Here is a 26,413-nt window from a genome sequence, read left to right as displayed (position 1 = left end):
TAAAGAGTATCAATAGCAGCAATTGAAAATCACAACCAACTCAAGGCAACACTGATGACGTGCTGATAAAGAAACCTTCTCCCAGATCGGGAAATGTCATCTCCGTGCCTGCACATGTGAAACTGGAGCCTTCTAAAACAGCAGGCAAGCACTGCATTGCCGGCAGCTAGATTTTACAGCACAGTATTATAGGGTGTGTGGTAACCTTTGTGATGCTGAGTGGATTATAAATTAGTAGCACTGGTCCTATGTAAAAATGAAACCTTCATCAATCTGCATACAATTCACCATCATGTTCCAAAAGAGGACTTAAAAACGTTCAGTTCAAGGTACATGAGGGTGCCTCTGGTAATGTGCCCCAGCCTCTGGTCCCACACCCCATAAGTTTTACTCTCTACCTTTGGAATCATTGTCTAGGCAGCCTTTCCTCCTCTGGCCAGGGCTTTTTTCCTTTCCTAGCTCAAGCAGACTGGAGGTATGCATCTGGATGTATGAAGGGCTCAGAGGCTTATTTTAAAATGTGAAAGGAGTTCTTTTAATAACGAGGGCAATGTAATATCCAAGATATAACATTAAGTGATAAAAAAACAATGTGTGTGACAGTGTGTATAACATCCTACTTATATTTTTAAAAGCCCACAGACTTCATACGTATGTTTGTGCTTTACATGCCCGCAGTATCTCCGGCAGTATGTATAAGAAATGGATCAAAAGAGTTGCCTCCAGGAAGAGGTAATGGCTGCTGGAGGAGAGAGGGGAGGCTTAGGTTTTCCACTAGATACCTATTTGCGCTTTTATAATTTTGTACCATTTATGTATTAACCATTAAAAATAACTATGAATTTAAATTTGAAGAAAAAACAAAACCCAGTGAGCCTATAAAGTGTTGATTCTCATTTCGCTTTCTTTTTTTCTTTTAAAGATGAAGGTTAAGCTTGTTTTATTTATTATTGATTCCTCTTCCACCTTTCAAAGTCATGGTCATATATTAAGTAGGAGATTCCAGAATCTAAAGTAAAATATCAAAATGAGATGACAGTGTTAGAAAACCAGGCCCAGGACCTGGCATTCTGGGTCCTGGGCCTGAGGCAAAGAACTCAGTCCCAAAACACAATTTTCTGATAAATTAGACCTGTTATTTAAAAACTTTCCTAGTGTTCCAATGTATTTTCACAAGGTGTATATGTAAAATACAAAAGAATCACTCTTAGCAAGGATACTTGTATATTTGTAACTTGAATGTAAGAAAAAAAGACGAAAAAAGAGACGAAATTCATAAAGCAAAGCATGTTTAAATGAATGCATTTCTCTTGTTTCATCCTGCTTCGGTATTGCTCAAGAAAATGAAGCAATTATTCATCTTGATTTGCTACCAGGAATTCTTAAAAAAGCAACAGAAATATTACACTATTTAGTGTTTCCTAATAAAAAATAAAATTTCAATAATTGTGTAAAAAAGAATTATATTCTTTTACATAGATCAACACAAAACAGTACATTGCCTATGTATGTTAAATGCTCATTATGCTGAGTGACAATTCTAAGGGTAAAGACATGTAGTAAATCTGAATTTTATGGGTCCTGACTTACTACAGATAGACAGTTTAGTAAGAAATAGTAAGAAGGCTGAAAGGAATGTTTTAGGCACTATGGGAGGCCTAACTTTGGGTGGTGTAGATACAGATCAAGATGAATTTCTCAAACTGGAGATGGGCTTTGTGGAATGGACATAAGTAATGACAAGGCAGTCACAGACTTCTGGAGGAGGGTAACTGGGCTGGTGTCTATCTGGCATATTTATGAACATTCCATAATGAGATGTAATATCGGCACAACTGATTATTTAGCCCAAGGCCTTGGTCAATTGACAGCTACAAGTGTTAAGTACCACAAGCCCCACCTCTGTATGTTTAGAGTGCAAATATTTTCCCCATGCTTCTCGTCCCCTAGTCACTGCCCACCCCCTCTGCCCCTTCCCTATTCTTACAGGACCTAGCAGGCTGGCACACTGGAGCTCTGTATTTCAAAGGTAGGTTCGCAGGGAGGAGATACAAGTAACCACAAGCCCTGGAGTAACCCACGCAAAGAAACTGCTTGGCTTGGTCTAAATGACTTAAATTTTTCCTCGCCTGGAATTAGCTGGTAATTGCATGTGGGCAGACTTAGCCAGAACAGTCCAAATGATCAATTAGAAGGCAAAAAATTAGTTTCTTTCTTTAAAGTTCAAGGGTCCCTGTTGAAGAGCCCTACTTCCGAAGTGATGCTCACAAGGGTCCGTGCCCAGCTCTCTGCGGTGCCTGAGCATATTGTACATTTGCTTAACGATAATGAATTTAGTACTTATTTTGCAGGAAAATATAGGGCATTTCCATTACATGCAATCAAGCAAAAAGGCTGCAAAATGTGCCACTCCATTAATTCTAAGCAGAATCCTTCTCAAATGTCACCCTGAAACTAGAGTACAGAGTTTTTATAAATCTGAAGGAATTAAGAGTAATTTTCATTTGTACAAAGGATCTGAGGGACATGACTCCTGCCACACACACACTATTAATTGGGTTAAATCCAATTTGCCAATTTCAGTGTGAATCACTAAGCTCTGACCTAGCTTCCCCAGTGGTGAGATCAGTAGGTTCTCATCTCTTTTGGCTCAGGTGTACATATGCACGTGCTCTTATGTGCACACGTATGCACAGCTTTAGAACATGCAAAGAACATGATGTAATTGACTCATTGTAAACATGTTGTCCAAAGAGGAAAAAAATGCCAACTTCTGGCAAGTCATTTAACCTCCGAGCCTTAGTTTCTTTATCTATAAAAGGGGACTGTAACACCTACTTCAGTGGGAGTCCTGAAGATTAATGGCCTTGAGTATATCAAAACAGAGCACTTAGCATGGTGCCTGACACATAGTTAGCACCCTCTGAATGGTAACTAGGATCTTTATTTTCATCTTGTGGGGACTCTCTTGCCTAAGCTAGTTCCCAGATCATGAGGGAAATCTGGACGTGGCACCGGGATGGGAATAACCTTCCCAACCTTCATTGCTAGGTTGGTCCCCAGGGCCTGGGAGGGACAGGTGAGCCCACTGAGTTATTGATCATTTCCTTCCTAATTTCAATTCCCACTATCTCTGGGTTGCAGCTGGACTGGTGGGATAGCACAGTGCAAGAGACAGGAATAAGCAGGTTAAGGCAGTTCAGAGGAGGGTCCAGTCTGCCAACAGCAAGAACTCCTGTGCAGTGGGGGCCCAGGGCAGCCCCTCACTCCACGTTCCGGTACTTGGTGAAGAGGTTGTACAACACTCGTAGTGTGGATTTCAGGTCACAGTTGACAATGTCTGTGTAGAAAACAAAAAACACCAATTGCTTCTGTAGGGCCACGTGTTCCAAAGCTGGCATACACTGTCCCTCCCTTCCACCCACCACCCATCCCTGTGCACCCAGCATGTTCAAGGGTGGATGGGTAGAGTGGGCAGCGAGAATTCAGAGCAAGGGGCAGTGAGGGTAGAGGTGCTGGGGCACAGCATCTCCTGATAAGGCCTGACTCTCCCCACAATCCCCACGTGTCCTAGGGGCTCTTTGCCCACTGCCTCCAGCCTCCAGCCTCCACCATAGCGCCAACCATGTGTGGTGGAAAGGAGGGGAAGGCTGGGGATACAGTGGGGGACAAGGGGGTGAATTAGGACTCAAGTTGCCTCACAGGAACGTGCCTAGCAGAGAAGGGGGACTTGCAAGTACTCTGGAAGTAGGTGTCATGGGGGACAGACAGCCTCAGACTAAGAACAGAGCAAGGCAGAAGGGTTTAAGGCACTAAAACTTCAGCTGGAGGTTCCTCAGCTTCTATGCCACCATTCCCTTTCTCGTTCACTCCCTCTCTCACTCCCTCCCTCCCTCTGATCCTCCCATCTTCCCTCCCTCCCTCCTTCTGATCCTCCCATCTTCCCTCCCTCCCTCCTTCTGATCTTCCCATCTTCCCTCCCTCCTTCTGATCCTCCCATCTTCCCTCCCTCCCTCCCTCTGATCCTCCCTCCTTCCCTCTCTCCCTCTGATCCTCCCATCTTCCCTCCCTCCCTCCTTCTGATCCTCCCATCCTTCCTCCTTCTGATCCTCCCATCTTCCCTCCCTCCCTGCCTCTGATCCTCCCATCTTCCCACCCTCCCTCCCTCTGATCCTCCCTCCTTCCCTCCCTCCATTTGATCTTCCCTCTTTCCCTCTGATCTTCCCATCCTCACTCTTTGCCTTCCTTCCTTTGCAATAAGAGCTTTCCAGGTAAAGAAGTGGGCACAGAATTCCAAGTGGAGAGTTTAGTGTATCTTATTAACCCAGCTATGCTGGAGAATTCCCAATAGTCTAGGATGGCCAGAGAGGCTGGGGTGTGTGCAGCTAGATCCCGGAAGGCCTTGAATTCCAAATTACGGAGCTTGCATGGTTTTGTAGGCCAGAGGCTGGAAAGTGGCAGCTGGCAGGCTAGCTGGGACTCACTAACACATTTTGCTTAGCCCTTCCTCCCTCCGCCCGTCTATTTACTCGTCACCACTTCCTCTGGCTGTTCCTCTAACCCTGTCCTGACTCCTCTACCTTCCTCCCTCCCCCAGGACCCCCTCTTAACCTTTGAAGAACAGAAGAGAAAACAAAAATATGGAACTCTGTCTACTATTGAGGAATACATACTTAATAAAATTATAAAGAGAAGCAAAAACAAAAAAAGCAAAACCTTGAGGATTGGACTCAGAATAGTGGTCACCTTTAGTGAGAAGGGAGAGGCTATGTTCAAAGAGGATGCAGGGCAAGCTGGAGGGAGCTCTTGGGAGCTGGCATGACTCTTTCCTCTGACCTGGGTGGTGGCCGTGTGGTGGCTCGCTTGGTAAAAGTTCACTAACCTGGACGTTTATGTTTTATGCACCTTACTCTCTGTCTGATATTTCTCACAATAAAAATGATTTAAAAAGCAATTGTATGGGAGGTCAAATGAAGAGGTGATTAAGGGAAGGTAATAAATGCTCTGGGATTCAAAGATGGGAGAGATGACACGAAGCCATTGGGAAAGAAGAGGTGAGGGAAGGTGTCAGGATTCTAGCAACACTCTGCTCAATCCAACAGGGATGCTTCAAGAGTAGGCAGTGTGGGGAGCCAGGGGGTCTCAGCCTTGGGACTTTAAAAAAAAAGATTTCATTTTATTTTCTATTTCAATAGCTTCTGGAATACAAGTGGTTTTCTGTCACATGAATGCATTACACAGCAGTGAATTCTGAGATTTCAGGGCACCCATCACCCAAGTACTGCACATTGCACCTAACATGTATTAGTTTTTTTACCCCTTTCCCCGCTCCTGCCTGCGCTGTTTTGTCTCTAAAGTCCATTTTATCACTCTGCATTTAGCCTTGGCATTCTTGTAACTGGGACTGCCACAGCCTGGCATCCTCAGGCCCCAGGCTCCAGGCCTAGGGCCCAGGGCTGGGGAACCTCCTTAGGTTCCCTCACCTCAGGGCCCCTCCTGCCCGGTCCCTCCCAGGGCTTATCCCAGTTATAGACCAACCCTGCTCCACCCTGGCTGTGCCCAAGGTCTCCTACTGCTAGACCAGGGGCTTCCAGAGATCCCTGGAGAGGCCTCAAGTGGGCTGGAGCGCACAGCTTCTGTTTCTGCTTCCATGGTGGCTCATCACAGATCTGAGCCTCTAGCTGGGGCCCTGGCCTGAGGCCGAGCCCTGCTACCTTGCCTTGCTCCTGCTGAGCCAGGAGTCCCACCCTGAATCACCTTCTGCCAGGTAGAATTCCGTGCTCTCTAGGCTGATTCCTGTCTTCCCCTGAATGCTTGTGCTGAGTGTTTCTTAAATTCCACTCAAGTCAGGTATTAGGAAGTTACTCCAGTGGGGAGCTGCTAGAAAGGCAGAGAGGGGCAAAGGTGAGCTCGTCAAGGGAGTGGCTGTAAAGAAGGTAAAGTGGCCCTGGAGCCACTGCAGCAGCTCCTAATGAGCTCCTCCTGCCCTCTCCAATCCATTCTACCTACTGCAGTCAGACTATTATAGGCCTCCAGGTAGGGTTGTGCAGGATGTGCACTGCATAACTCCAAGTCACGTCATTCACATTCCCAGGGCACCACTGTCATAGACTGCAAGGTAAACAGAGCCCTTTTGAGCCGTGTAGCTCATAGCTTGTATGGCCATACAACTATCCAAAATCCTAAATCACGGCTTTGTAAGGTGTAACCTGACCGACCTGCCCACCTTTCCAGTTTCACTTGGTGCCACACTGCCTCGCTCACTCTGTATCACAGTCACTGTGGCTTCCTTTCACTACCCTCCCCATGGGCCATGCTTGGCCTCTGCCCATGCTTTATACCACAACGTCTAGATCACTCTTCCCAAAGAGCTGGCTCTGGGGCCTCCTGCAGACTTCAGCTCAAAGCACAGGCTCCTGGAGGAGGCCCTCCTGACCTCAGCCTGGACGCAGGGGTCCTGTTTTATGTTCTCAAGCTCCCACATGCTTCCTTCATAGCACTTACTCCAGGTGTGAATCAGCGACTTGTATGCTTATCGATTAACATCTGCCTCTGCCCTGGACTCTGTGTTCCTTGAACACGCAGAGCATGGGCCCTCCAAGGATATAACAGATCCATGAATGAATGGTTGCCCAGTGTCTTGGAAGCCAAGGAAAAAAGTTCCAGAGAGGATAGACAACAGGGCCACATGTTCCCAAGAGGGTGAGGAGATTAAGGACTGAAGAGTTCCCGGGGACACAGGCCCAGCAGGTGACTTGGAAGACAGCAAGGCAAGAGAAGGAGGAGGTTAAGTGTTCACAAGAGCACGGGCAGATAAGAAGTGGAGTCAGTGAGCACGAGTCACAAAGGAGGAATTTGGGGGCTTGATGAAGGACAGATACTGATGGAGGCAGGGGGATTTGTTTTCCCTTTTGAAAGATGGGCAAGTTCTGAGGTGGCTAGAGAAAGAAAATATCCAATATGGGAGAATGTTTTAAACTGGCCATTTAGTGGTTACTAAGTGACATTTTCACGTTCACAAATGTTTGAAGCCCATCTCTACTACAGCTGTGTGACCCTGGCAGTCACTTAAGTTCTCTGAATCAGTTTTCTCACTGGTAAAATTGGGCAATATCTTTAGGAAAAACACCCAGAATGTATAAAAGGCACTCCAAATGGTAGTTTTCTTTCCGTTTTCCCCTCTTTGCCCATTCGCAGAGCCGCTATGTACAGCCGTGCAGTCTGTGCACTGCCCAACTCCTGCACCATTCACATGGACTAACAACAGTCAGAGACACTGCTTATCACCTTTCTTACCAAGAAAGCCTAGGGCTGGGCCCCTAGGTAGTCCCAGGCAGACTAGCAGGCCAGCAGGAGACTGGACTGTCTCAGCCAGGAGTGGGGCTATGGATTCCTGGGAACTCCATGCTGTATAAACAAAGCCTCTTCAAGGCCCTGACCTTATAAATGGTGTGATTAGCAGCTCAGTTCAGTTCTGATAGCCTCTGTGTGCTGGCCCAGGGCCCCTCTCTGGGAGCAGACAGCCAGGACTACAGGGCTCCTGGTTAGATACACCAGAACAGAGGCTGTCTGGCAGCCTGGGGCCGAGGAAGAGGCGGCTTTGGAGATAAAACAGCTTCTGGCCAAGGGGAAAGAGCTCATGGTTGACTCCTCCCATCCACTGGCATTAGTGACTCTTTCCAACAGGAGAGGACCATCCAAAATGAGTTCATGATTCTCTAAATGATGCAGAAGCCAAAGGAAGGAGAGGAACTCTCTTCCCAGCAAAAACCGTCTTTGCACAAAGGGACAAGGCCCTCTGTGGCCACTTGTGACACCACAGTTTCCTTCATCCCGAGGCACTGCTGAGGGCCCTTCTCTGAAGCTTTCCCCCGGGGATCTCTGAAACCCTTGACCAAGGTGGGAGGCCTCTGCTGGCTCAGGGCTGGCAGCTGGTGGGGCTGGAATCGGTGAGGTGGCGACTAGGCGGTTACTTATGTCCAGCCCCCAGCCCACCTCCCGGCGCCTCTATCTCATCCTACCTCTGCCTTGCACCTCTGCCTGCTCTCTATTCCCCACTGGGGCAGGATCCATGCTGTACAGATGCTGCTTTTAGTGGTAACCCACTGCCCTATCTGGTGGTGAATCTGCCATTTGCTTTAGTTATTTTAAAAAACTTTTAAGTCACTAAAAAACTTTTTAAAATATGACAGAAAAAAAACATGCAACATATATGTACAGTTTTAAATATTTGAAAATGAACTCCTGCTCATGTCAAAAATAAAACATTGTTAGTAGCCTAGAAGCACCCCTCTCCTTCTACATTCCCTCTCCCATTCCGCAGAGATAACCACTGTGCTGACGCTTATGATTACTTTCTGCTTCTTTTTTCTTTTTCTCAAGACGGAGTTTTGCTCTTGTTGCCCAGGCAGGAAGGCAATAGCGTGATCTCAGCTCACCACAGCCTCTGCCTCCCAGGTTCAAGCAATTCTCCTGCCTCAGCCTCCCGAGTAGCTGGGATTATAGGCATGTGCCACCATGCCTGGCTAACTTTTTGTATTTTTAGTAGAGACAGCGTTTCTTCATGTTTGTCAGGCTGGTGTTGAACTCCTGACCTCAGGTGATCTGCCTGCCTTGGTCTCCCAAAGTGCTGGGATTACAGATGTGAGCCACTGTGCCCGGCCCTATACCTCCTTGGTTTTCTTACAAGTCCTATCATCAACCCGTGCCCTTGAACAGTAGATTCTATTGTTGCCTCTTTGCATATTTCACAGGATTCATCTATGTTGTTGCATGAGCTGCATGTTTTTTAACAGTTTTATTGAAGCATAGTTATGATTATCCAACTATATTTCTATAATTGTTCAAGAATAAAGCTTCTTGGCCAGGCGCGGTGGCTCCCGTCTGTAATCTCAGCATTTTGGGTTGCTGAGGCTGGTGGATCACCTGAGGTCAGGCGTTCAAGACTGGCCTGGCCAACATGTAGAAACCCCATCTCTACTAAAAATACAAAACTTAGCTGGGCGTGGTGGTGGCAGCCTGTCATCCCAGCTACTTGGAAGGCTGAGGCAGGAGAATGGCTTGAACCTGGGAGGGGAAGGTTGCAGTGAGCCAAGATGGTGCCATTGTACTCCAGCCTGGGTGACAAGAGCGAAACTCAGTCTCAAAAAAAAAAAAAAAAAAAAAAAATTAAGCTTCTTGATTTATTGTCTACCTCTGGTAGTTTTTCAGTGCTTCAAAATCATTGTTTTTGATCATTTTGTCCAGTTTTACACTTGCTTTTCTGCAGAGAACAGTTACTGATCTCTTCACGCTGTAGTAACTAGAAGCTCCTTCCCTGACTTCTCAGTTCAGTCTTTTTTATTGTCATGGTTGTATTATAGTCCATGATATGAATCCAGTTTACACAGGCAGTCTGCTGGGGACGTTCGCTCTAGCCTATGCTATCAGGGGTATTCTTGGGCTTGTCTCCTGGTGTGTGGATATGTATACATATGGGTGGAATTGCTAGGTCAAGGAAGTGCTGACTTCCTATTACTGCTGCAGTAAATTAGCATGCATTTTGTGGCCTAAAAACCACACGTATTTATTGTCTCTGAATTCTGGAAATCAAAAGCCTCAGTCTCATTGAGATAAAATCCAGATGTCAGCACAGCTGCATTTTTTTCTGGAGGCTCTAATGAAGATCCTTACACTTGTTCTTTCCAAGTGGGGGACAGAATGTGAGGTGGCCATAAGGCAGTTACTCATATTGTAACCCTCTGGGGTTGCCTGCATTCTCTGGCTCATAGCCCTCTTCCGTCCCCAAAGTCAGCAATGGTCAGGTGAGCCTTTCTATGCTACATCACCCTGACACTCCTGACACCCTCTTCCACATATAATAAGGACCCCTGTGATGACATTGGGACCACCTAGATAATGTCATCATCTCCAGACCCTAAATTTGATCACATCTGCAAAGCCCCTTTTGCCATGTAAGATACACACGAACAGGCTCTGAGGGTTAGGACCTAGACATTTTTGGCAGGGGGTGGAGAGAGTGTCTACCATGTTATATTTTATAGTGTATTACAACTATGTCTACCACATTATTGTATAGCATATTCAACTGCGTTAGATGAGAATGAACTGTTTTCTACTTTCAGCCAAATAAGGACTGAATAAAAATAAAATGGTTCTATCAATTTAGAACACCAGCAGTTTCTGTTGCTCCACATCCTTGCTGACACTTGGTATGATTAGAGTTTTTTTTTTTTTTTTGAGATGGAGTTTCACTCACGTTACCCAGGCTGGAGTGCAATGGCGCGATCTCGGCTCACCGCAACCTCCGCCTCCCGGGCTCAGGCAATTCTCCTGCCTCAGCCTCCTGAGTAGCTGGGATTACAGGCACGCGCCACCATGCCCAGCTAATTTTTTGTAGTTTTAGTAGAGACGGGGTTTCACCATGTTGGCCAGGATGGTCTCGATCTCTTGACCTCGTGATCCACCCGCCTCGGCCTCCCAAAGTGCTGGGATTACAGGCTTGAGCCACCGCGCCCGGCATGATTAGAGTTTTAAATGTTTGTCACTGTCGGCTTCTGCACACTATTGCCTAGAGGAGTGGGGAAGGGGAGTTGAACATTTTCTATATTATCAGCCACTGACCAAGTCTTCCCCAAATGAAGTGATCACCTGGAACTAAGCTGCCATCACCTGCCTGGCTTTTCAGCATTGCTTGCCATCTAGTCCCAGGTATGAGACTGCTTAAATTTTAGATATTTAGTCCTATAGACTTCAATCCTGCCTGGTACTAGATGTCTCCTGAGTCCCTGCCTGCCTGTTATTCTGGGTTCTTAACCATATTTGATGATGAGTCTACTTGAAGGGTGATAACAGGGTGACATGTGCCTTTGAAGACATGTGGCGCAATGCCCTAAATAAAAAGCTGCTAGTTTCATGACAATATTTCTTTTTATTTTCTTTTTTTTGAGACAGGGTCTCACTTTGTTGTCCAGGCTAGAGTGCAGTGGTCCAATCTTGGCTCACTGCAACTTCTGCCTCCCAGACTCAAGTGATCCCTTCCCCATGGCCTCCCAAGGAGCTGGGACCACAGGCATGCACCACCACACTTGGCTAATTTTTTTGTACAGATGGGGTCTCACTGTGTTGCCCAGGCTGGTCTCAAACTCCTGAGCTCAAGCCATCTGCCTGCCTTGGCCTTCCCAAATGTTGGGATTACAGGTGTGAGCTTCCATGCTTGGCTATTATTTCAAGTGCTCCACTGGTTATGAACTTGATGGTAACCCTTGGCTTACACTAACTGAGGTACTAAAAGGTCATGAAGCTTGGCCAGCAAGTCATCTCAGCTAGAAACCCAGTTTCTGGGGGATTTCAGGGCACAACAGAGCTTTAAGTGTTAAACAGCATGGCAGAGAATGCATTTTCCTGACCTTAAAAATATTTTGTCATGAAAAATGCCTCCACCACAACCAGTTTGATTTTGAAACGTCCTTAAAGAGTTACCCACATTGGCGGCCTTTGAAATGTCTGCATCATTTACTTCCGAATCTCACTTTCCAGGTAGAAGCATAAAAACCAGAGGGAACGCTGGGATATATGTCTCACAAAGTCCAATTTCAGAAAATGCCATTTCCATTCCCCTTTACGTACTGGAAATTTGCAGCATGGGCATGATGCCCTGTGTCATAACAAATAAAACACGTGTTTTTCCATTCACATCTGTCAGTTTCATATTCAGCTTAATAACTGCATAAAAATATCACCTATATTCCAAAATATTCCTATAGATTGATTTACAATGGGAAAATTATCTGTCCCAAGGGAAAGAAATATCCCAATTCTAAAATATTAGAAGTACTTACAGTCTGTAACCAGGAAGTTTCATATTAAGCAGTTTAAGAACATGGAAGCAAAATGGTGGTCAAAACTTTCCCACTGTGCCTGTCCAGAAGCACGGTACGCATCATCTGCCCACAGAACACGAAGAGTCCATCATTCTCAATGGCATTTGGAAGGCTGGGGTGGCCTTGCCAAAGAGAGAGCCTCAGAGGGACACCAGCCTTACCAGAGGTCCTCTGCCAGTTCTCAGTTGACCAGGGGCTTAGGACAAGGTGGTAATAAATGAGAACAGGGTTTGATGTTGGCTAGAGTCAAGAGATGCTGAATCTGGAAGAAGTCATGAGACAGGGTTCCCATTCTTCCCCAAGGGGAACTTTTGCTCATGCCGTCATTCTTTCTGGGATGTGTGTACCTCTCTCCCAGTCTCTATACACCAAAGCTCTACCTGGTCCTTATGGTTTAGCCCCAGTGTCACCATCTCCAGCAACCTCTTCCTCCCTCAAGACAGAAGTGGTATCACCTCCTCAGTTCTCACAGCCTCTTCCTTGTACCTCTTTTACAGCAGTTCCCAAGACTGTCGTTTCATTTTGCTAACTGGCTGCAACTTTTCTCTTCCCTGGTTGGCTGCCAGCGCCTTGAGGTTTGGGATGGTCTTACCCCTCTTGGTATATCATGATGTCCAGAGTCTCAGGCCCACTAGACCAGGGCATGGCCCCCACTAGGTGGGGGTTTGGATAGCGGAGCTCAGAGCAGAGGCAACAAGGCGGCATGAAATCCCACTATCCTTACTCATCCACTTGCCTGTAAACTACCAGGAAAGTGTAAGCAAAAGGGCCACAAGTGGCATTCTCGATGTTCTCATGGGACATATGCAGAAGATTATCGGCAAAACAGTGGTGACTCACCAGCTCTGGTGACATGGAATACTTCAGTCAGTAAGGGGCAGAAAGCAAACATCTGTACCAAGAAGACTGCTAGGATAAGCATGCCTCCTCTGCTCCCAAATGCATCGCGCACTCCTAGCATGAGTGTGCAAGGCTGCAGGAGCACTTGTTCCTTCTGCATTTTCCCAGTCTTATGTTTACAACCCAAACCCCACATATCAAGCCCTATTCTCAGGCAGAGTCAGAGCAGGCGGAGCTCTGCTTCTGTCAGGATAGTAGAAGCAGTATTGCTCAGCACAGAACTGTCTGTGCTGCACCTTCACCCTGACTGGCAGGGACACAGCTCTTTGGCAGGTCAGCACCCTGTGCAGGGACAGAAAAACCTGGAAATCGGGCACAGGACAGATCCTGCAGCAGCCCTTCTGCTCGGGCCCCGATCCCTGCGATCCCATGTGCACGGCATGTGTGGGATTTCAGATTCTTTTCTTCCCCTGGCTGTGCAGTTGGCATCTCACAAAGGGTCTCCAAGACTGAGCAGCTGCACCAAGCCCCACCTTCCCCAGCAGTGAGGGCTTCAGAAAATGCTTCCCTCTGTTACAAAATCTGAGTACTTGCATGCAGGTAGAGGGTCTCATTCTGTTGTCACAAACCCAGGAAAGAGCAAAGTACCTTCTGGCCGTGGTTTTGGCTTTTCCAACCCTCCATCTTGCATGAGCTCAAAGGCAAAGGAGACATTCAAGACCTGGCAAGAGAAATGCATAGAGCATGCGCCATTGCACACCCAGGAGCCCTGGGACCTGACCCGGGGAAGTGAAGGAGCCCAGCACTGTAGCTAGAGGGGCAGAGGCTGAACTAATTTCAAGGAAAAAATATGGCTACCAAAATGGGCAGGCCACAAGGAGAGTGAGCTAGCTGATCCTAACTTGCTATTGGAGAAGCTCAAAACCCTCTTCATATCCTACTGTGTTCCTGTGTAAACTGCCAGGACTTCAAACTGGGGTGTCAGTGCACACGTTTGGACGAATCAGATGGCAGGACACATTCAACAGGCAGAACAGGCTTTCTGCTGTGGACCAAATGCCTTTGTGTAGTGAGAAGGATATGGCAGCCTAGGAGAGGCCATTAGAACCAGGCTAAGTGTGAGCCTCAGGTATGACCAGCTTCACAGTTACTTTCCTTGTCACCTCTGGGGAGAGATGAGTCAGGGCTGGGGCACTTGACAGGAACACAGGGCAGGGGACCAGGGCCAGGCTTCAGGGTAAGGGAGAGGCAGTCAGGGATGCCCAGTGGTCTGCAGGTAGCTCCTTCCCAGCTCAGCTCTTATCATAATGGGCCCACCTCCAGGCACTGATGACCTTGGGCAGCGGGGAAGTTCTGCCTTTTTCTGGATAGCCTCAGTGTGGGTGTGGGCAGATGAGCTGGGGATGTGGGCTAGAGGGCCTCCCTTGATGTCCTCCTTCTTACCTTCTGTTCGAAGCTGTCCGGGGTCAGGAAGAAGCTGTGCAGGGGCACAAAGTAGCCCTCCAGGAGCCCCATGAGCAGCACCAGGTACACCCCATCTGCAAACTGGAGGGAGAGCCAGCTGATGGCACTGGCCCCTCAGCCTCCCAGCCAATTCCCATCCAGGGGCCCATCAGCTTCTGTGCTATGCCACCTGAAGCCTACCACCCCAGGCAGGCTGCTAGCTGGGGGATAGGGGAGGTGGCGTGAGACAAGGAGGTCCGCTCTGCCCCACGTCTGGCTGGCCCAGCACAGGAGCCACAAGCCCATGGCTCTGATCTCAGCTGACCCAGTATTTACTGAGCAGAGGCTGTGTACCAACTCCCTGTCTAGGCATGGGGACCAGAGCATGGGGGGGTCAGAGTGGCTCCTGCCTGGGAGGAGTGGACAGTCTAATAGGGAAACATGTGGGGGCAATGCACAGCTGCTCTGATGGAAGGAAGCACGGTGGCTTGAGTGGGGTTGAGAAAAGTCACCCATAAGCACCGAAGGCATCAGAGGAGTCTTCTGGAGGGGACAGCGTCTGTGTGGAGGGCTGAGGATGAGCAAGACTGACTAGAGTGGGGCAGAGGGAGGAGGGGGAGGTGATGTTCACAGTGAATGGCATGAGGCTCCTGGGGTGATCTGTGCTTTCCGAACAGAGAAAGGCCTAGTGTCGCATAGGCCTGGCACTGTTCCTTCTCCCATCTCTCTTCGATATTACAGCAGCAGAGTGCAGCTGTTATGAACGTGGGCTCTGAGGCCCGGCCTCCCCAGTGCAAATTCCAGCTCTCTCACCTAGCTGTGTGCCTTGGGCAAGTTATGTCACTTCTCTGTAATCACATCTCTCATCTGTGAAACAGGGATGGTAATACTATAGTATTTACGTCACAGAGTTATCATGAGGACCAAGCCAGTTAATACGTGGAGAGGGCCTGTAACCTGCTTAGTGTGCAGCATTGAATAAATATTAACTATTGCCATTACTGTCTGGGAAAACAATAAAGCAATCGGGACGTGACTTACTGGCTCTTGCTGGCAAAAGCAGAACTATGTGCTGAGGGCCCTGGCAAGAGGTTTGGAGCCCGGTCCCTTCCTGGGCAGAAGAGGCCAGATGGGTTGTGAAACCAGGCCCAAGGGACCGGAGAGTCCTCGGCTAATTGTGGAGGCTGCTGGTCTTCTGCTCAGGGCTGGGTGAGGTAGGCATACACTGAGCGCTCAGGGCGGGCTTGTGGAGGCCGGGACGATGGACCTTGGGAGGAGTAGGGGTTCCAGGCGTGGGGGATAGACTGAGCAAAGACACAGAGGCCAGATGCACATCCGACGTTCTAGAACCCTTTCAAAGGAGGCTGGGCCACCAAATGTTTGTGAGTGTAAACAGCAGCTAGGGTTCATAGAAGGCCAAATTTCTTGGAATCACCTTAGGAGCCCAGAGTCTGCTCAGAGAGCTTTTCCGGGAGCCAGCTGGCCGGCCTGTGGCTCAGCCTTCATTAAAGGCAGAAGACCCTGAGCTTGGGCTTGCCTTAAAGGCAGCTCCTGGCTGAGTGCAGTGGTTCATGCCTATAATCGCAGCACTTTGGGAGGCTGAGGCGGGCAGATTGCTTGAGCTCAGCAGGAGTTCAAGACCAGCCTGGGCAACATGGTGAAACCCTGTCTTTACTAAAAATACAAAAAAATTAGCTGGGTGTGATGGTGCACGCCTGTAGTCCCAGCTGCTTAGGAGGCTGGGGGGGGTGGCGGTGGGTGGGAGGATCACCTGAACCTGGGAAGTCAAGGATGTAGTGAGCCGTGATCGTGCCACTGCGTTCCAGCCTGGATGACAGGAGTAAGACCCTGTCTCAAAAACAAAAGGGTAGCTCCTCCCAGCTTCCATCCATCAGGCCTGCAACTCAGGTGGGAAGGGCCTGAGCATGACTCACCCTAGGTGGACATGGGAGAGTAGACCCCAGAGTCTGTCAAAATCAAGGCCCTTCTGGTGGGAGCTGAGCAACTAGGCTTCATTCCAGCTATGGTGAGAAGGAGTTAGGAGTAAAAAAATCCAATCTGTGGTTAGGGTTGGTGTCACTCATAGCTCTGAATGCCAGGCTTAGACTGCTCTCCACCTCCCATGGGTGGTTCCGCTGACTTGATAGGAATAGCAGATCAAACTGCAGGGACCCAAAGAGCTTGGCAGTCACCCCTGTAATAGCACTCCCTGCCCTGAGCCCATTGCAGCTCACTCAAGGAAGCGTCACTTTTCTAGAACGTTCTTTATTTCCTACAAGAGTGTATGAAGCTGATTTCACAGTCTAGACACACTCAGGTGGAGCTCAGCGACAGACTGGCATTTGCCTTTAAAATAAAAGGAGGTACCCAGATGATTGAAAGAGAAGCACAAGGCAGAAGTTCACCAAGAATGAAAGGGGGTGGAGAAGCAGGATTCATCAGTCTCAAAGTATCTTCCCAATAAAGATTAGTTAAGTATAAAGGGAGGAAAAATAACTTTATAGTAGGGAAATCTGGTGAATACCACCCTAACCAAATAATCCAAGTTGTCACTAGCAATGGGGATAATGGACAGAGTGCCTCCTCCTGTGATGCCCTGGGAAGAACACAGCCTTACTTGGGGAGTGCTCTTAATGAAAATGCATGACCTGAATCTAATATGAGGGGAAAAGGCAGTCTATAAACCAACTGGCCTGAATGCTTCTAAAGGTGTCAATGCTATGACAAGAAAGGCCAAGGAGTCGTTCTATATTAAAGAGAGTAAAGAGATGTGACAAGTAAATGCAGCATGTGAGCACACTGGGAGAACTGGCAAAATCTGAACAGAGTGTTTTTTCCAACTATATGATGTTGCCATTTTAGTAGGTTAAAAGTAGGAGGCCAGGTGCAGTGGCTCACGCCTGGAATCTCAGCCTTGGGAGGCCGAGGTGGGAGGATCACCTGAGGTCAGGAATTTGAGACTAGCCTGACCAGCATGGTGAAACCCTGTCTCTATTAAATACAAAAAATTAGCCAGGCATGGTGGTGCATGCCTGTAATTCCAGCTACTTGGGAGGCTGAGGCAGGAGAATCAAATCGCTTGAACCCGGGAGGGAGAAGTTGTAGTGAGCTGAGATTGTGCCATTGCACTCCAGCCTGGGCAACAAGAGTGACACTGTCTCAAAACAACAACACAGTCGAATGTCAGCAATTTCATATGATTCAATCGAAACAGATTAATGTATTGAATTATGTTAAAACTGCCTGCCTTTGATAACTATATTGCAGTTATCTGAGAATGTGCTTGTTCTTGAGAGGCGTATGCTCAAGCATTTAGGGGTGCAGAGAAAGAGAGAGGTGGGCCGAATATTAACAGTTGGTGCATCCAGGTGAAGAGTATGAGTATTCATTCTTGTAACTTTTCACAATAAAACCTTGGAAAAAATCCACAGAGATGCAGTTCAACCTTCGGAGTGGAACAGATTCCCATGCCCTCATCCCGCTGGGCTGGAAAAGCCCTCCTGGCCATGTGTGGTGGGCCACTTAGAGCAGGGGCTGCAGGGCAGGGCCTGCCTCCACCTGTGCTGGGGGCTGTCACTCACCTGGGTTTCCAGTTCTGTGACCTCCAGGTTCAGTTTATTCAGGTGCTTATTCACAAAAGTGATGAGTGTCTAAAGAGAAGCAGAGCAGGCCTTGAGCTGGGGACTCGCACTAGTGCAGGCGTCCTGTGGCTACCCCATGACTCCCGTGAAGGTGAGGATCAGGGTGAAAGCACAGGATCAGGCCTAGCCAAGAGCTACGGGCCCAGGAGCTGTCTCTGCAAGGGTCTTTGAGTGTATAGGGAGGGCCACAGGCTCCAGCCCTTGCAGTCCCACACAACTCAGGGCTGTGGAAGGAACAAGGAGGCCATAAGAGGCAGAATAACAAGAGGAGTGTCTGAGCGGTGTCGGGGCGAAGTGAGGGGCTGAGATAAAATGATTCCACTGGGTTTCTCCCTCCTGTCCCTTCTTTTGTGCAGGTGCCTGGGCCAGGGAGACAGGGAATTCTGTGAGGAGCAGGGAAGGCTGGGACTGCTGGAGTTAGCCTGGTGGAAAGACAGGGTGCTTATGCTGATGGAGAGGAAAGGGCCTGGTAAGACATCCAGTGAGGATCAGACAGGTACAAGGATGGCATGGGGGAAAGCCGTGTGTGTGCAGAGATTAGGTGATGGCACCCATTCCGACAGGAAGCTTGCAAGCTGCAGGGATGGGTTTTCCCAATGCTTTGCTGCATCTTGCTTCCCTCTCTCCGTCCCAGGCACCCCTTTCCCACCTTTTTCACCACATTCAGCTTGTCTGGGGCATGGTCGAACAAGGTGTCAAAGGCATCACGTTCTGAAAAAGAGGCAAACACAGTGTGGAGCACCAGAGCTGATCCCTGGCAGGGAAGCCCACCTGGGGTCCCAGAGCCAGGCGCCTCTCAAGGTAACAGGGTCAACTATCCATGGGAAGCCTCTGGGGTATAGGCTGTGCTGGGAACTCTGGAATGTGATCTGGGGCTAAAGTCCGGGGTGATTCTCACCCTGGGAGCCTGTGTCTGTTTCCATGCGCGTGTACATTATTGGGTTGGGGCAGGCTCAGGGCTCTCTTAGACAGTGTGACCCAGGATTAGTCATTTCCCTTCACTCTATTCCATTATATCCTGATTTAGCCATGGTTCAGGTGTTTCTGAACCTTTGTAGAGGGAGGATGTTATCCAACTATTAAATCGTTTCACCCCCTAATTTTCAAAAACAGGAGACCCAAGACAAACAAGCTGGCAGAGGGCACAGAGAAGAGGGCTGGGAGCCACGGATGGGATATGAGCTCTTCCACTTAAGTGATCTAGGCCACTTCTACTCTTTGTGCCTTAGTTCCCTCTTCTGTAAAATGTCATCTTAAAAATAAACCTCCCTCAGGTTTTTCATGAGGACGAAGGGTGAGAACAAGCATACACATGTTCTGTAAAGTCTGACATGTTCTCCTGAAGGGAATATGTTTTAGCATGATTGAAATATTTCAAAATATTACCCACAGTAAATACCAGGATCATAGAAAGTAGCAAAGCTGTGCTCCCTGCAGGGATGCTCCTTGCTGCAGCCTCCATGTTCTCAGAACCAAGAGTTGACACAGTGGAAGGTATCTGACTCAGGGAAAGAGAAGGGTCTCCGAGGTGAGCCTGGGGCTGGGAGGCTGGGAGACCCTGAGGCCTGCCTTTTCCAACTCTGGCACCAATGGGTAAATCTGAGCCTACCAGGAAGGGAACAGTGATCTCTAAACATTCATGGACTTCATAAACAAGCCCAGTCCTGAGAAGCGGAAGAGACAGGAGCTGTGATGAGGGAAGAAGGAGAAGACAGCTTCTAGAAGGGCTGGACAGACTGGGGAGAGGGGACAGTCCTTGTGTTCATACACGTGTTCCTTTATTTCCATGACAGCATTAGAGCAAAACTGCCCTGAAAATGCCCAGGACCCATCCAGAAGCCTTGGGCAAGCTAATGAATCTTTCTGGGCTCCAGGTCTCTCATCTCTAAAATGAGGATAATTACAGTTGATATTTCAGTGGGATGTTCTGAGCATTAGATGATTTAATATCTAGAAATATTTTAGCATACTTCCTAGGATATAGAAAACGCTCAAAACTTTATTTTTTTTTTCTGAATACACTTTCGGTTCTCTTTAAGATTATTATATTGGTTTATCCACCTGCACACCTATAACCCACTGAGCACTTGCAAGTAGTGTACTGGAATGAATACTAAACTGGAGTAAAGTGCTGGATAAACCAAGAGCATAATCTCCTCCCTCACCCTTGGGCTATGGGGTCTCGGGGTGTAATTGTGGCTTCCTGTGTTTATCATGAATGTCAGAGCTACAAAAGTGCTTCATAAATGGCAAGGTCAACAGCCTGATAACTTTCAAGACAACTGTGCAGGTGTAGGTAGTCTTCTTCCCGCCAGCAAGCTGTCCCTCCCAACCCAATTTGCCATGTCACCAGGCTGGTGCAGACATATATCCTGGTGACAAGCTTAGAGCTCGTTCTTCCCAGATGCTGCAGAATTAACCCCCAGTGCAGCCACCAGTGCCAGAGGTTTCTTATGCAACTTACCATGCCTCCCGGAAAGAGCCCTGGAGGAAAAAGAGAAAGAAAATAATGTGACTCTTCTGCTGTCCCTTACAAGAGGCCAGTCCTCTGAAAGGCTACTCTATCACTGCTGGAAGCCCACCCCATGCTGCCTGCCACCCACCTGCCTTGGTTGAAGAGCTCAAAAAGCCTTCTTCCATTGGCACTGTATTCTGCACAGCCTCTCATTACCAAGACTTTACCACATTACCACCCATTTCCCCCCTGATGTTACACAGATACAGCGGTGTAGTGCAAAGCCTGGCATAGTGATGCCTAAAGGATTACTTTTTACCTTAGATTTCCAACCAGAAAATCTTAGGATTCTTATGGGTGAACTCAAGCAACCCCTCAATGTGGAATTTTACTGCCTCGGTTGCTGTGGGCAGGTCAGCTTTGCCTCTCTCCTGTCCATCCTGTAATGCCCACCAAGATGAACCTGCCATTGACCCAGGGTAGGTTTTCTTAAAGAGTGCAGGAACTGGAACTACACTCATGGTAGAGAAGCACTGAAGTATCAGAAGCACAAGCTTTAAAGACAGATCACTGAAGTTGAAATTGCACTGATTTTTTTGCTGTGTGACTGATATGGTTTGACTGTGTCCCCACCCAAATCTCAACTTGAATTGTGTCTCCCAGAATTCCCACATGTTGTGGGAGGGACCCAGGGGGATGTAATTGAATCACGGGGGCTGGTCTTTCCCGTGTTATTCTCGTGATAGTGAATAATTCTCAAGAGATCTGATGGGTTTATAAGGGTTTCCTCTTTTGCTTCTTCTTCATTTTCTCTTGCTACCATGTGAGAAGAGCCCTTCACCTCCTGCCATGATTCTGAGGCCTCCCTAGACATGTGGAACAGCTAAGTCCAATTAAACCTTTTTTCATTCCCAGTTTCAGGTATGTCTTTATCAGCAGTGTGAAAACAAACTAATACAGTGACCTCGGGCAAGCTAATGAACCTTTCTGGGCACCAGGTTTCTCATCTCTAAAATGAAGATTATTATGGTAAATACTTCAATTGATGTTGTGAGCATGAAATGATTTAGTATCTAGAAATATTTTAGCATAATTCCTAGTATATAGTAAATGCTGAAGACTTTTTTTCCAAATATATTTTTGGTTCTCATTATGATTATTATATTGGTTTATGCATCCGCACACCTATCAATCACGCACTAAGTGAGCACTTGCAAGCACTGCCCTGGAAACAAGAATGAACTTGGAGTTAAGTGCTAATAAACCAAGGGCACAGTCTCTTCCTCACCCTTGGGCTGTGGGGCTTTAGGGGGTGTAATCATGGCTTCATGTGTTTACTATGAACATCAGTAGATAGGAAAGTGTTCCATAAACTGTACTGTGTTGTCATTATTAGGATGTTGCACCCATGTTTATGTCTTTGTGGCAGAGAGTGGGGCCATAGAAAGCATAATGTGCGTCTGAGAGACTATTTGATAATCTGAAACTTCACACTCCCTGATTCAGGAGTTTCTCCCAGGCCATGCTCCTCTCTACTCTGTTGTCTTCTTTCCCAGAGGTGAAATAGGGGGCACGGCAAGCCCAGCATCGGGGAGGGGTGGTAGGCAGTGGGACAGTGAGGAATTCTCCTCCTTTCCCAGCAGGCCTGGCCCCTCCCATCCCTCACAGAACCAAGGCCAAGGTGTGCCCTATATATCAGCTGACCCTTCAGCTACCAAGACTGGCCTCTGTGATGATACGGAAGCTGCTTGATGGGGTTTCCGTAGGCCATAAACAGGGCATCTTGGGAAGGGCCACTCTACATCTCTGGCCCCTAGTCTTGGCCTGAAATGCCCACACCCATTAGTCCTTGTTAAGCCATGTGCACAATGTGGTCTAGATGGGCAGTACCCCGGACTTCTGTCAGCCGTGGCTGGGGAGGGAGAGGGAGGGAACCTCCGAGAGACTGGTTGGGCTTGGAAAGTGCAAGTCAGCTGTGCTGGAGAAAAGCTGGAACAGCAGCTACAGAGGGCAAGGGAAGGAAGGCAAAGCTGTGACCACAATAAATCCTCCCTACCTCTCTGGGTGGGGAAACAGGTTAGGGAGGTTAAGGGACTCACCTGTTAAGTGGCAGAGCCTGGATTTGGATTCAAGTTGGGTTGGCTTAGCAGTCCCTGTTCTTTGCACTATGCTGTTCTTGTTCAAGGGGACTCTGAGAAAAGTCTGGGGAGCACGAAATGCTGAAAGCTAACTGCCTGGCTTTGCATGGGGGCAGGGCTCAGTTCTGCTCGTGATCACAAACCCACCCCACGCTATCCATCTTTTTTCTGCTTGAGGACAAAACTCCTGTTCCTCATGGCAAACTTTTGATAGGTTCTAACATCCCAATTTCTAAAAATAAATGGAAAAAAAATACCAAACTAAAAGACAACTCTAAGGTAAGGGAGGCTTTCTGGGTCATGGCACATGACCAAATAGATTCAGAAAAGAAGGAAAAACGTCCTTTTGAAGGTTAACAATTTAAATTCAACCCAGTGTTTATGGCATGACAATTTCATGCTGGGTTGGCTTTTTTTGGGCACACTTTTTCCCGGAGTGGCACAAAATTAGAATTTTTCAATCACTGCTAATTCCCTCTCCCCACTTCCCCACCCAAGTTTGTACCTTAAGCATTGAGAGGCATGTTTTGAATGCATGGAAAAGGCTAAACTATAATCATTGGCTAAAGTCTAATCCCTCCTGCAATCCCAATAAATGAAAACTAAATATCAGCAAATGGATAAATTTCGGAGAAACATCTGTGTTCCATTACAGACTCGCTGGCAACAATGGTGTTGACATACTCTGTGTTACCAGTTATTTCCTCTTGGATTTGCCGAGACTGGAGGATTCCTTCTCGTTTCTGAAATGGGGGGTGGGGGAAAGGGGTTGGGAGGAGAAGAGAAAACTATGCTTTAGAAAAATACAGAAACACTGATGAGCATTCCTGATTATCGGGAAAGTTACTGGTGTTTAAGAAATGCACCCGAGATAAGATAATGCTGGAAGTGAGAGGAGGTCCTGCGTTTCTGGGACTGGACTGAACCATTAGGACGCAAGTGCAATTAGTGTTTAGTCCAAACAAGTAGGCTGTTTCTTGGATGGTGAATCTTTCCTTTCTTTATTGGAAGACATTCTGCTGGAAGCAAACTGTTTGCCTCCTGGAGTAATCCACAATAAATCAAATGGAAATGAAGGCCAGGGTGTGTCCGCCCTCCAGCTGGGGCCACAGAGGGAACCTGAGAAACACATTTAACTGGGGGGCTGGGTGGAAGAACCGAGGCCAACTGAGGGAATTCAGACAAGAGGCAGAGGGTTTTTTTTTTTTTTAACTGATAAATATAGGAGCTTTAAAATAAGTAGTACACTCCTCACTCAGGTAACTAGCTTATTCTCTGAGAAAAGGTTAAGCATGTTGGAAACCCACCCATCCAGCATCAATCCATCCGTCTGTTATCTGTCCTCCCTTCTCCCATCAACTCATCATCTTTCTTATTCCATTAATCGGTAACTTCTACGTACAAGGTCCTGTGCTGGAGTTAGAACAAATTCTATGGAGTATATGATACGGTTTCTGCCCTTGAGGAGCTTAGAGTCAAACAGGAGAGATGAAACAGACACCTGCGAATGCTTTCCCCAAACAGTCCTGGTTTATGCCTGATGTCCCAGCATATTAGTTGGATTCCCTTTCATCTCAAAAGTGTCATGGATAATAGATTATGTGGTCACCCTCTCCAGAAAGTGCTGAACGCAGGCCAGGAGCAAGCACTTTTAGCTAGAATGGCCAGGGAAACCTTCCAAGGGGAGGGGTCCCTGGAGCTGAACTTCAAAGACAGATAGGGTTTGGCTGGGCACTGAGAAGGGGTCACTTCAGCGGGAGGAATGGCCCCAGCCAGGAGGCAGAACGCACAAATGTGTTCCAGAGGCCGTCTGGGGGAGGGCGGCTGCCATCAGTCAGTGGGCAGCTCTGAATGCGTTTGGAGGGTTTACACCACATTGTGTGGGCATGGGAGCTGATGAAAGAGGTAATGGTAGGGTTCAGGAAGACTTTCTGAGGGGTGTGAGGAGGGAGATTCATCCTACTAGGTCCCTCCACAGCCAGCACCAGACAAGTGGAGGATGGTATGGACATAGCAAGTGACTGACAAAGCAAACGCATCTTCCCCACGACTGAGATGGGTGTAAAGAAAGAAGGAGCCTCTGAACGTGGGTGGCTCACCTGAGCCCTGCCTTCTTGAGCCTCCTGCCCAAAGTTCCAGAAACAGCCACAGAAACCAGCATCCTTGTGAAATACTTTTACAGAAGAAAGGAAGAGCTGGATAAGGCCAAGAGTCTATCTGGCTTAGATTAAGAATGGATTTAGCAAAACAAAAAAAAAGGCAAAAGAAAAAAAAATTATCATTTAAAGGGGACCAGGTAAGATAAATCTTGAATTGGTCCCCTTTATCATTTAAAGAGGACCAGTTCAAGATAAATCAGAACTTCTTTCCACATGCAGTTTCAACACAGGCAATGTTTTCATGTGGGGCTAATGGAGTCTGTGTCCTTGTCCTGCGTGGCCATTCACAGACTAAACCTTCAATTCCAACTTCATGCAAAATTAAATGCTTCTGCAAAGAATGGAAAAGAAATCTGGGTTAAGTAACCCCTCGCACAGCATCCTGATTCATCTCCACCCATTATTTGTTCCCTTAAGAGTTCTCCCTGTGGTTCGGTCTGTGACTCACCACCAATTCCGAGTCCTGCTTCTGTGCCTGTTCAACCTGATAAAGCAAAAACACCCCATAAAACCTGACGTGCATTAATGCCATTTTATGGAACGTGTCCTCTTTTCTCCCGCATGCTAACAAAACAGGCTACAGGAGAAATTAAACCAACAACAGCCTTCTGATGGCCTATAATTGAGCTCAAAATAAGGCAGGAGACACAGGCTTGCAATGACCACTGTTTCAAAACAGAAGCCCCCTCTCTCCTGCTCACATTTGCAGTCATCATTATTGCTTTCTGCCTGTAGTAATTCCAGCAGGCAGATTTTATTATTTCTATTAGAGGGCTGTTTATTCTAGCAGATAAGAAAAGTCCTAAGATGTTCAACAAATTTATGCACCAAGAACTGGCTGGAATGGATTGTCACAGAACAGAAGATAAAGAAGGGCAATTTAAATAAAAGTCCGTACCTCCTCTAGTGATAAAAGAGCTATTATAAATGAATATAATGACAGTATGTTTATGAAAATAATTTTTAAAAATTTCAATGTTAGGGATATGTGGTCACTTTTAAAGTACTCTTTCATGAGCTCTTACAGGAACCATGATTTAAAAAACAAATAGATTATATTTTCCAGAGCAGTCTGAGGTTCACAGCAAAATTGAGAGGAAGGTACAGACATTTCCAGAGATTTCCTGTTTATTCCCTGCCTCGACACATACATGGCCTCACCCACTTTCAACATCCTACATCAGAATGATACACTTTTAATGGCTGACGAACTTGTAATTGATATTGTCACTATCACCCAAAGTCTGTAGTTCACATAAGGGTTCACTCTTGGTGCTGTTCATTCTATGGGTTTCAATAAATGTACAGTGACATGTATCTAAAAATCCTCTTTGCTCCCACCTATTCATCCCTGCCTCCCTAATTGTAGTCTTTAAAAACATAAAGAATTGAATTTACGCATTACTGATTGATAAAAATAGCATGATAGAGATGACCTGGACTCACTAGGAAGATGCTTGAACGAGGGTACTCTGAGTTGGCCACATATCCACAGCAGACATAAAATGCTTAGTGCCATGTTTGATACAGGTGAGGAGCTCAGCAAGGACAATTAGGGCCTTTTGGTCAGTAGCATTCAGTATCTGAGCCACACACATTCCCATTTTCTTTCACTCATTCATTCATTCATTCATTCATTCATTTGATGGAGTTTTGCTCTTGTTGCCCAGGCTGGAGTGCAATGGTATGATCTTGATTCATCATAACCTCCACCTCCCGGGTTCAAGTGATTCTCCTGCTTTAGCTGCCCAGGTAGCTGGGATTACTGGCATGCGCCACCACACCTGGCTAATTTTGTATTTTTAGTAGATATGGGGTTTCACCATGTTGGCCAGGTTGATCTTAAGCTCCTGAC

At 47.3% G+C, this 26,413-nt stretch overlaps 1 protein-coding gene across 1 annotated transcript in view; it reads right to left on the bottom strand.

Annotated features, from left to right (window-relative positions):
- Window positions 1-1,272: 1,272 nt before the first annotated feature.
- The window catches only part of PARVA (parvin alpha), a 149,619-nt gene continuing 124,478 nt past the window's right edge, over window positions 1,273-26,413 (bottom strand). The window contains exons 7-13 of the mRNA XM_032240788.1: window positions 23,084-23,142; window positions 20,271-20,290; window positions 18,456-18,517; window positions 17,747-17,815; window positions 14,166-14,267; window positions 13,371-13,443; window positions 1,273-3,340 (exon numbers count right to left, since the gene is read on the bottom strand). Of these exons, the coding sequence (XP_032096679.1) occupies window positions 3,264-3,340; window positions 13,371-13,443; window positions 14,166-14,267; window positions 17,747-17,815; window positions 18,456-18,517; window positions 20,271-20,290; window positions 23,084-23,142 (462 nt within the window). The 3' untranslated portion in view covers window positions 1,273-3,263. The remainder of the gene's footprint in view (window positions 3,341-13,370; window positions 13,444-14,165; window positions 14,268-17,746; window positions 17,816-18,455; window positions 18,518-20,270; window positions 20,291-23,083; window positions 23,143-26,413) is intronic.

Source organism: Sapajus apella, unplaced genomic scaffold, assembly GCF_009761245.1.
Source record: "Sapajus apella isolate SASKATOON/1434 unplaced genomic scaffold, GSC_monkey_1.0 scaffold47, whole genome shotgun sequence".
Taxonomy (NCBI): Eukaryota; Metazoa; Chordata; class Mammalia; order Primates; family Cebidae; genus Sapajus; species Sapajus apella.
The sequence above is the reverse complement of the archived record's forward strand: the minus strand, read 5'-3'. Positions and strand labels throughout refer to the sequence as shown.